Source organism: Asparagus officinalis, chromosome 4 (genome assembly GCF_001876935.1).
Source record: "Asparagus officinalis chromosome 4, Aspof.V1, whole genome shotgun sequence".
NCBI lineage: Eukaryota > Viridiplantae > Streptophyta > Magnoliopsida > Asparagales > Asparagaceae > Asparagus > Asparagus officinalis.
Window position 1 is genome coordinate 10,451,346 of NC_033797.1, and position 12,477 is coordinate 10,463,822.

Below are 12,477 nucleotides of genomic sequence, written 5' to 3' on the forward strand. Positions count from 1 at the left end.
GAACCCCCACATATCACCCCGTGACTAACGCATAAATCATAGAATTAATGAGGAAAGAAATGACAATAGTATGCTTTTCTTTCTCTCTCTCTCTCTCTAATCTCTACATAAATGCATATATATAAAATAGAGAATAAAAGCCTCTGTTTTGAACCCACTTCGTATCCATCCACTCAATGAGTCGGACCCTACCAATTACTAACACAATCCCAAGCCATAATTATCCACGCTCTGCCTGAAAACTGACGTGCCGTCTCAACGAGAGATATAATCAAACGAAAAAACATAACACCCGCTAACAACAAACAACTACAGATGTCTAGCTGCTTATATTTCAGAGAGCATCACACATTCATCAGTTGTAGAAACATAGACACGATTCATCCAACTACAGATACCATACATCGAACACATACTAGTAAAGTATTGAAATCTCTTACTTTACATTTCGACGATAATCTTTCCTGTATCGAACACACATTAGTAAAGTATTGCAATCTCTTACTTTACATTTCGACGATAATCTTTCCTGTAGCATGACCATCCATGCTCCGACTCCAAGCCTCCTCTGCCGCACTCAGTGGGTACTTTGAATCTACTATCGTCTTCAGCTTCCCTTCCTTCACCAGCTCCACGAGAAACCCGAGGTCATCTTTACCAGGAGCTGCAAGCAATGGGACCACCTGCTTCTTCGCAAATGTCAGCTTCTTCACTACACAGCTCACGAAAGTCCATGGTGACGGCGTTAAGTCTATAACCTTCCCATTAGCACTAAGATTGGGCTCAAAAGTGGACCAAGGAATTCCAACAGTACAATGCACGACTGCGTCGTACTTCACCCCAGATGGGCTCTTCAGGCTTTCACCTTCAGGAGTTTTGTAGTCTAGCACCTCGTCAGCACCCAAACTCTTCACTAGATCGATGTTGCGAGCACCACAGGTTGCTGTCACGTGGAGCCCAGCTAGTTTGGCGAGCTGAACAGCATATGTTCCCACACCACCAGAGGCTGCAGTAACCAGAACGTTTGTGGCCTGGTTCTCGCCATCAAAATTGGCGCCCCCAGATTTTAGTGCCTTGAGAGCAGTGTAGGCAGCTATAGGCAGGGCATGATACTTCTGGCGGCCTACTGGCTGTCTGCTTCAATTGTGCCACAGCATACTCTGCTAGTCCACCGCCACTCTGTAGTCAGGAAAATAAAATACATGTATTTGTTTCAGGGAACTAATGTATAAAATACACACTGTCAGCATGGTGAATATAACTTAGATGCATATCATATTTGACCAATCAATTCCAAGCAACCAAGCGTAGATGTAAATCATATTTGATCAAACGGTTCCTACATTCAAGCACAGTTCAACCTTTGCTACACACATATCCAAATTCCTCACATATGCATTCTGAGAAATGCACTGTGAGAAACTACATTGTATGTGATGTGAGGGATTTTATTATATTTTTTTCCTTTATTTTTGAGGGAGGGATCTCCCAATTTACTCTGAAATACAGATTGCAGACATTAGATCAGACTTCACGCTGCCTAATAAGGTGGAAAATAGTGGTCCTCTTATATTAAATTTGAGAAATTCATTCCCAACAGAAAAGAGATATTCAAACCCAGAACCTCCTATAACATGTGACATCATAACGCCAGAGTTAGGTTCCTTCGGAACATTGATATAACTAACTATCATATTTAAAGATAAAATTAAATGATAGTCAAGGACATCCAATAAGTTAATAACGGTTGGGGACTGGGGACGAAAGGAGACGGTCTGCTGGAAGACAATAACAACAGCAATGGCACAGTTTATGGTTCCACGGGGTGTGAGGCAGACAAGGGTCAACCAGAATTCTAAGGTATGTTTCTATCTTACTCAAAGACACATTACACACAGAAAATTAAAGATTAATGAAAAAGGAGGAAAAAAGATGTGTTAGAGAGCCCTTGCGCCTTTTGGCATTTACTTTGCCTGGGTTCATCCCAAAAAATTCTGTTTAAACAGTACAGCTAACACAGAGCCATAAATGTCAAAATAAACATTATTCAAAAGACTTACAGGAGAAAAGGGAAAAAATTTGCTAACGCTGGTATTGGTAAGCCAGTTTCAGGAAACTAAAGTTTTATGAATGAACATGATGTTAGGTCTCATGTTTATGAGCCTACTATCTAATTTAGTTTTGATGATTAACAAACAAGTCCTAACAATGTTGCCAAGTGTTTGTATTTTCTTGTTATGTATTCTACACAAAGATCTTTGTTGGAGGTTGGATGGAATCCAGCTTACACGACGATATCTTGGAGGTTGGTGGAAATAGGAATGAAGTTGTCCATTCAAGTCCACACATCATCAAGCTTTATTCCCGCTACCAAGATCGAGCTTCAATGAGAGATCATTAGCTTGGGTATATTTTTAGTTTAGGAGTTTACTTTGTGTATTTATGCTTAAAGCTCATATCATACACATACACGTTATTTTAGATTGTTACATTATACGCTTCTTTGAGAAAATAACTCGCTCTTGGTTTATTGACTTTATGATACAATATTTTATAAAGTCTATAAATCTATTAAAAAGAATCTCAAAGTTTGTTTGAAAGAATTTCATCAAAAACCAAGTGTTTGACGATTTCGTATTATTGAACAAGTTTATAAAATAAATGAGTTTTCACAAATGGGAAATGCAATTTGAGAAATTCTTTTTCTAACATGTTCTATTATATGTTTATAAACATTCCTCAAAATTTTATCATTTTTAGAGTTGATTTACTATGTTAAATTGATTTTACAAAATCAAGTATTTCAACAGTTTTCAGAATCTGGAATATCTGTTTTAAAACAGTGATTTCTCACAAATCCGAAGTGATATTTCAGAAATTCTTTCTCTAACATGTTTATCTACACGTGTAGAAACTTTCTTCAAAATTTCATAATTTTTGGAATTGATTTGCTATTTGTAATTGATTTTAGAAAGTCAGCTACACAAAATTTCAGAATCTGTCAACTCAGCCTAACGATCACCTTATCGGTCGACCGATGACGTCATCAGTCGACCGATCGGCGATTTTCAGCCAACGGCTAGTTTTTTGGCAGCTGTGATTTTGGGGTTATATATACCCCTCTTGCCTTGGTTCTTTTTAAGGTTTTTAGAAGGTTTTTACAAATATTTAGGGCAGTTTATTTTCAAGTTTAAAAGATCAAAAGTTTGGTTTATTTAAGTGAAAAAGTTTTCACAAAGATAAGAAACTATTAATTTCGGTTTTGAGGAGTTCAACCTCAATTCTCATCTACATCTCTTTGTGCCATTTTAGAGAAGTTTTTCTAACTCTTTAATCTAGTTTATTCTCATTTTGATTATCATATATTTATTTGCTAGATTAAGTTGAGTTTAATTTTTAATATTCTCATTGTTTACACACCCCTTGAGATTTAGTACTTCACATGTTGTATACATTTGGGTTGTGGGGTTGTATCATTGAGTGAGCTTAAACTTTATTCTCATCCTTGTTTAGAGAACAAATCATTTACTTGTGCTTATTTGTTGAGAGAACACATTGTAATACATAAAGACACTTAGAGAAGTGGTTGGTGAGAGACGGGATCAGTTCCGAGAGGAGTGGTGTCAGTTGTAAATCCTAAGGAGATGATGTAATTTTGAGCACTTGAGGAAGGTGACACGGGCTAAGCCAACACTTAGAGAAGTGTATTGTGTATTGATAATTGTGTGAGTTGTAAGAGTTTTCGGTGAAATTGAAAAACCGATTATGTAGTTGATTTGTGATATAGTGGAGATTCTCCTCATGGGTGAGAAGCAGGAACGTAGGTCAAGGGTGACCGAATTCCATGATCATTTACTTGTGTTTGAGTTTGGCATTGGCGTATTTATATTGTCTCATTGTTTATAATGTCTATTGCTTCATATTTGTTTAATCTTGCATATATCTCCTTGTATATCACATTTGCTAGGATATATTGTTAATAAGTTTTAATTTAGCATTTATATCAGATTAGATTAGTAAATATCATATTCTCCCCTTCCTTAGGATAATTTCATTTGGTATCAGAGCTTTGTGCTCTTGATTTGTAGCTTAATTGCCAAGAGTCAGAAGATCCAAGCTTTTATATATTGCTAATCTAGTTTTGTGATTTATTGTTGCTTGTATTCATAGTTATGGGTATGCATAGTGCACCTAGTTTAGGCTATGACATAAATATTGCTCCTAAATTCAATGATTTCCCGTATGCTCAATGGATGGTTAGATTTAAAATATTTGTTAGATCTAAACATATTGATTTATGAAAAATAATTGAATGTGCTTATATTGTGCCCACTTTGGAGAAATCCAAGTGGAGCAATAATGATAAAAGAATGTTTATAATGTACAAGTTATTGTTAGATTTTTTGCTTAAAACTTTTGAATCATCTATATCTAACAAACTTGTTCATTTTGATAGTGCCTATACGTTATGGAAATATATAGAGGCATATCAAGGAAACTTAGAGGATATCCGACGTGTTTTGGCTGATTCCACTTCAAGTGAGAGTGGAGCTTCATCATCTACACGATCACTAGGCGATAGCCCTAATGAGGTATGCGAATCTGAATCCGATAGTGAATTATCTATAGTTAAACTTGCATGTGCATATGAGAAATTAATGAAAGCCTACAATAAATTGCATCATTATTTTGTAAATTTAAAAAGCAAGCATGTAGAGCTAAAATCTGATCATGATATGCTAGCATTCAAATTTAATATCATTGTAAAAGAAAATGTGACACTTAAAAAAATAATGATAAATTGAATTTGAAAAATAAAAATTTAACATCATCAATAGCTAGCTTAACTCATGAAAAGAATGATGTCATAAAAGAAGTAGAAATAATTAGAAATAAATTTAATTCATTTAAAAATAATCATGTTTGTTCTACTTCTATCATTAATGCTAGTATGCCTAATAACGAGTTGAATGAAGTAAAAAATCAAATTTCTTCTTTAGATTCAACTTTATCAACATGCATTGACAATCATAAGAAGCTTGTGAATATGTGTGTTACGTCAAGTGCAAATAAGTCAAAATCATCCACTCACTATGCATACATATATAGCAAAGTTTACAAGTGCTCTATTGCGATCGTAAAGACCATTTAGCTAAATTTTACTATGATGCATAAAAACCGACAAATGCTAATATCATTGCTCCATGTGCATCTCATCTAGTTTCTTCATCTCTCACACACACATGCACCAAATAATCATCATAAATATGTTAATGTGTATAGGTGTGATTATTGTGGTAGATTTAGTCATTTGGCCAAATATTATTTTGATTTGAAAAAGGTTTTATATTTGTAAAATAATTTAAAAAGATCACCATTGTTTGCAAATGTTTCTCGTACACATTCATATGGTCATCATAAATAAATGCATCATTTTCATTGCACCTATTGCAATAGGAAGGATCATTTGAGTAATTATTGCTATGACCGAATACATACGCCCAAATGGGGTCATAATCCAAGGACTTTGGATTTCATTGATAGGTGTCATGTCCCTAAACTCTTCGGTACCAAGAGTATTTGGGTACCAAAACATATTTGATTTTTAAAGAATAACTTTTTAGCATTTTTATTTTTCATGCTTCTAAAAGATAATTTTTGTTTTGTACATGTATTGTTTCATATTTTATGTTATTGGATTATAGACTAAACAATACTATTTACATCGTTTCCAAATTCTACTAATCTATTAAAAAGGATTTTAAAATTTGGTTAAAATCATTTTGTCAAAATCAAGTGTTTTAAACAAACTCGTATTTTTGAGATTTTGCAAAATGATAAGTTTTCACAAACAAGAAATGATATTTAAAAATTTTCTTTTCTAACATGCTTATTTTCATTAGAATAATCATTTTCCCAAATTTTATAATTTTTGAAATTTATTTGTCATTTTTAAAAGCCCTTTGAAATTCAGATTTACTGTTCAAAACTAGGTTGTGCATGTTTATTAGTCGACTGACATTGTTCATCAGTCGACCAATGAACTGCTCTCTAGTTGCTGAAAGTTTCTACTCAGTCGACTGATCCTCATCAGTCGACCGAAGCAGCTCTTCAGTCGACCGATAGTTGCATTAGTCGACCGATGAGCTTTAAGCGGCAGCCAATGGTCAACTCATCAGTCAACTGAACAGTACATCAGTCGACCGACGGCACTGTAACGACTATTTTTTAGTTTTTGCTGATTTTAAGGGATTTTTGTCTGGTTTTTGTTTTTCTTGACTTTTGGGCTGTTGTCTTATGAATCTATAAATAGCCCACAGGTTTCATTTTACTGATTAAAAAACCCAAGAAAAGTTTAAAACAAAGTTTGCAAGTTTGTTTAAATGCTTTACGGATCAAGTATGTTTTTTATGTTCTTGTGCTTTTAAAATTCTTAATCAATCATGATTTATGTTTGTATGTTATGAATTTTTGACTTTCATTTGATTTTTGGATTTTCATAGTTTTCATGATTTGTTTTCTTTTGAAAATATCTTTCCATGATTTTTATAATTTATTTTTCATTTGAAAATATTCTCTCATAATTTACTTTCAAGAAATATCTTTTCTTGACGTGCGTTCATTGTCCCCTTACATATAAGCACATGATTTTCTTTTGTGGATTTTCTTTCATAATTTTTTTTAAATGACACCTTTTTTACCATCATTTTGTTACTATTGGGGCAAGAATGACTGCCTATTTTATATATATATATTTTTATATCTATGTATTGAGACACAATTTTTTTTGATATATATATGTGTTCTTTAGTCTTCTTAAATGTGAGTTGTAAATTAGCATGCTTTTTATATATCTATTTTCTCACATTTGGTTGCCTTTTTTTTTGCTAAGGCATTTTGATAGGGGAGTCTTCCCTATCTCTTTCTATGTTTATACTCACCGTGCCTTTTTTGATAGGGGGAGCATTTGCTCTCTTCTTCCTTATTGTTTTCTCCATTTTGATGTTGACAAAGGGGGAGAAACATGAATATTGTGAGTATATCTTACTTATTGCTTTCTATTATTTTTATGCATGATGAATATAAATTGTATATTCATTTAGTATTATGCATATTTTATATCTCTTTGTGTAGATTGTTTGTCATTATCAATAAACAAAGATTGTTAGGTCTCATGGTTATGAGCCTACTATCTAATTTAGATTAGATGATTAACAAACAATTCCTAACAATATTATCAAGTATTTGTATTTGCTTGTTATTAGGTATTCTACACAAAAATCTTTGTTGGATGGAATCCAGCTTACACGACGATATCTTAGAGGTTGGTGGAAATAGGAATGAAGCTGTGCATTCAAGTTAACACATCATCAAGCTTTATTCCCGCTACCAAGATCAAGCTTCAACGAGAGATCATTAGCTTGGGTATATTTTTAGTTTAGGAGTTTAGTTTGTGTGTTTATGCTTAAAGCTCATATCCTACACATACACGGTATTTTAGTTTGTTACATTATACGCTTCTTTGAGAAAATAACTCCCTCTTAGTTTATTGACTTTATGATACAATATTTTATAAAGTCTATAAATCCATTAAAAAAATCTCAAAGTTTGTTTGAAAGAATTTCACCAAAAACCAAGTGACGATTTCGTATTATTGAACAAGTTTATAAAATAAATGAGTTTTCACAAATGGGAAATGCAATTTGAGAAATTTTTTTCTAATATGTTCTATTACATGTTTATAAACATTCCTCAAAATTTTATCATTTTTAGAGTTGATTTACTATGTTAAATTGATTTTACAAAATCAAATGTTTCAACAGTTTCAGAATCTGGAATATCTGTTTTAAAACAGTGATTTCTCACAAATCTGAAGTGATATTTCAGAAATTCTTTCTCTAACATGTTTATCTACATGTGTAGAGACTTTTCTCAAAATTTCATGATTTTTGGAATTGATTTGCTATTTTTAATTGATTTTAGAAAGTTAGCTACGCAAAATTTTAGAATCTGCCAACTCAGCCAACCGATCACCTTATCGGTTGACCGATGACGTCATCAATCGACTGATCGGCGTTTTTTTAGCCAACGGCTAGTTTTTTGGCAACTGTGATTTTAGGGTTATATATACCCCTCTTGCCTTGTTCTTTTTAAGGGTTTTAGAAGGTTTTTACAAGTGTTTTGGGCAGTTTATTTTTAAGTTTAAAAGATCAATAGTTTAGTTTGTTTACGTGAAGAAGTTTTCATAAAGAGAAAAAGCTTTTAATTTCGGTTTTGAGGAGTTCAATCTCAATTCTCATCTACATCTCATTGTGCCATTTTAGAGAAGCTTTTCTAACTCTTTAATCTAGTTTATTCTCATTTTGATTATCATATATTTATTTGCTAGATTAAGTTGAGTTTAATTTTTAATATTCTCATTGTTTACACACACACCCCTTGAGCTTTAGTACTTCACATATTGTTACATTTGGGTTGTGGGGTTGTATCATTGAGTGAGCTTAAACTTCATTCTCATCCTTGTTTAGAGAACAAATCATTTACTTGTGCTTATTTGTTGAGAGAACACATTGTAATACATAAAGACACTTAGAGAAGTGGTTGGTGAGAGACGGGGTCAGTTCCGAGAGGAGTGGTGTCAGTTGTAAATCCTAAGGAGATGATGTAATTTCAAGCACTTGAGGAAGGTGGCACGGGCTAGGCCAACACTTAGAGGAGTGTATTGTGTATTGATAATTGTGTGAGTTGTAAAAGTTTTTGGTGAACTTAGAAAACCGATTGTGTAGTTGATTTGTGATATAGTAGAGATTCTCCTCGAGGGTGAGGAGCGGAGACGTAGGTCAAGGGTGACCGAACTCTATGATCATTTGCTTGTGTTTGAGTTTGGCATTTGCGTATTTATATTGTCTCATTGTTTATATCGCCTATTGCTTCATATTTGTTTAATCTTGAATATATCACATTTGCTAGGATATATTGTTAATAAGTTTTAATTTGGCATTAATATCGGATTAGATTAGCAAATACCCTATTCACCACTCCTCCCTCTAGGGTAATTTCACATGAAAAATGAATAATCTGCGAGTTCCAAAGGACAGTTCCAAAGGACACAGTATCTCGACCGGAAGAAGGTGGTTTTCCACAGTTTACATGAAAAGAATTAGAGATTAAAAATTATGATAAAGTGATCAACAATTTATCTCTTACCATAAAATTAAGCATGAACTTTGATTAACATTTTACTCACCATAAAGTTAAGCATAGAGACAACTTTGTCACCCGCTTTGAAGGTCGGCACACCAGGACCGACCTCAACCACCTCTCCTGCGACATTGGTCACTGTCCTCCAAACAGGAATATTCAGGTAAGTGTCCAAATGATGCTCATCATAAAGTTTCAGACAAAATTAACATTTTACTTCTTACAAAGTAATAGAAAGGAAAGGTTCTACAAAATAATTGGAAGTTACAGATACGAGTTGCACTTCAATTGAGAAAATATTCAATATTTTCATAAGAACTTGGACTACTAAAACAAGTAAGACAAAAATTCATAGCTAATTACAGTTTTTAATGCTAAGCAAGAAACAAGTTTCCAAGAAATTCTAATTTCTGCTATTTAATATTGTATTAAATAAAGGAGAGAGAACTGTGAGAAACTTAATCTAGACTACAGACATTAGGATCATTATAGTTCTAGATCACAGAAGGCTGAATTATTCAACTGAGTTACTCCACTGAAACAAGTGCACCACTATTTCAACACCATTCCCCGTGTATAAAGGATGGAATAAGAAGATCAGAAAAGAAACATACTTGATGTATATCTGGCAACACATTACCTGGAACAAATGGAAATTTCGAAGGCATAAATGGTCGCATAATTCCTTTCTGAATTTTCCAATCAACTGGATTTATACTTGCTGCTTCCAATTTTAGCAGCACCTCATCTTTCTTTGGAGAAGGAACTGGAATCTGAACATGCTGCATTGGGCAACTTTAACCTATAAGCATTTACTTTGCCTAGCCATATACATGGTGTCATGGACAGAAAAGAGTATAAACTATCACGACCATCAACTACTTCAAATTTAAAGCAAAGATATGCACCAATAAACATGATAATTAATAAATAAGCAGAAATAGATGTCTAGACTCACAGCAACTTAAGGTAGGAAATATCTGCATAATTGAATCCATGGTGATGAAGGATAATTGAAAATTGGGGTTTAAAATACTAAAAAATGCTACCGCAGGCACTTCTAGAGAAACGTATGAAATCACAGAGCAGTTACTAAAACAACAAACTATAAGAAAAAGCTAAGAAATGATTTTCTTAATAAGGTCCTCCATACACAATCAATTCTCATCAATTTATGTCAGGCAGAAGGAATTGGAGTATGATTATATATCGCAAAGAAGGTTCCTAAAACAGAAGCTACCAGATTGCGTATTTTTCCGCATTTAATTTAAGGGTGTGTTTGGTTAGAGGTAGTTGGAACTCCATGTTGTTCTAACAACATCTAAATTCCAAAAGTATTGTTTGGTTAGATGTTGTTGCAACAACCAAATAAGCCAGAAATAGAGGTGTTGGAACGACACTCAAATATAAGAGTGTGCAACACCATGCGCTGGAACACCATCAACATTTGTTGTTCAAACTCCTCCAAACCAAACATACCCTAAGCGATGGCTCCAACAAAATTTTCCAGCGTCAAACAACTTCACTCCAGTTTGTTTGCATGTCTCATGTAACTGGAATTCCCTGAATTTCATTTCCAAGATATGGCTGCCATTTGGTTTCTCATAAATGTAAAATCCGAAGTATGGATTTTTGTCGGAGGGTCAGAATGCCCCCTCAAAGTTTACTGAACTGAAAACAAACATGTAATTTTGCTTTTGTAATGGCAAGATAATCGTACCTAAATCTACAACTAAAGAAGCAGCACATAACAGTAAAGAATTAGGGCAATAGACTTATTTTCAATTTCACGAATCCTAAATCCAACACAGATTTGAAATTCCTTAGTTGTTCCTATCTGAAATCTCTCTCAGGTCCTAGATCAGCTTGAAACTCCAGAGACCATTTCTACTGGCATTTCTATGACCTCACAGGACGTGAGCTAAAGGATCATAGACAATCACTTAATAAATATCAAAGCATTCCAAAAGCTATGCTCCTCCTACATGACTAATATACTGGTTTCCAACGTTCTGCAATTCATAAAAACTTCAATTCTGATAATCACTAGAGGTTTCGTTTCATACTAATAACCATGATACTAGAAATCAACATAAATTCCAGGCATGAAACCAACTCAAATGCTCCACGTTCTGAAAGCGAAACTGCAGTACTCCAGGCGCCTGTCATACACTTATAAGGATAATATTCTCCAGAACAATTTCCTATGTTCTTATACATCACATTATCTCCGGACAACTTCCTTTCTAAATACGAACAATATGATACGTGCTGTGTTAAAATAAGAGGACTACTTGAGGAGAAGAAATGTTGTGGCAACGATATAGGAACACTCTATAATCTCTGCTACGAACTTACAGATACTTCAAGAGCAGTTGCCTAAAATATTATACATCAATTTATAATCTTTGAACAAGATCCAATTTGTGTTAAAATAAATAGACAACTTGAGGAAAAGAGTAACGACGCAACGATATAGGGAACTAGTAAACATGCCTTGTTTAGGGTCTCAATCGTGCATAACTACAACCGCACATTGACCATGAACTCCATGTCATTCTATCACCTCAGCTACAAAAGAAATAATGTCCAGCCAAACTACATACTCAAGTCAAATTTAGTGCAAATGATCGCTAACAGATTTTCTCTTCTCTTGGAACAAGGAAAGAAAAAAAAAACAATAACTACCCATTAAATCTAGCGACCCCTTTTTACAACTAATACTTTGAATCAGATCCTAAGAATTACAAGTTGGTCTTAAGCTAACATCAAAGAAGAACTAAAGTGCAAGGTATTAAAGTGTATTCATGATAATTAATTGGATTTGTGCAATAACTGACTATGATAATTTAAAAATAAACTAATTAAAAATAAAATCGAAGAGAAATCAAATAAGAGATTGGGTCATCGGCGTTTTCCCTGAAATCTGTATGGATACCTTGAGGGCGGCAGCACCGCCGCCGTAGCCGTCGTAGCAAACGGCAAGCATGGATTTCCCGGCCATGGACCGCCGCCGTAGCCGTCGTAGCAAACGGCAAGCATGGATTTCCCGGCCATGGACAAAGAGGTTATTAGAGTAAAATTGAATATTGTGAGGAACTTTTATGGAAATTTAGCGAACGCCTCAGGAGGATACAGTACACAGGAGCGGCGTTGCTTGGGGAACAAGAGTCCGAATTACGAAACTACCCCTGCTTCGCACTGCTATTTTAAGTTTTTATCATAGAGGCCACACCACCAACCACACCCCCCTCTCCCATCGCTACAGTAAACCGG

General features: G+C 34.2%; 1 protein-coding gene across 1 annotated transcript; it reads right to left on the reverse strand.

Annotated features, from left to right (window-relative positions):
• Positions 297–12,205, reverse strand: LOC109836593 (putative quinone-oxidoreductase homolog, chloroplastic). Its single transcript, XM_020404541.1, is given in 5 exon segments — positions 297–1,107; positions 1,109–1,179; positions 9,248–9,339; positions 9,842–9,983; positions 12,140–12,205. Coding segments are annotated over 5 exon segments (972 nt in total). The 3' UTR covers positions 297–506.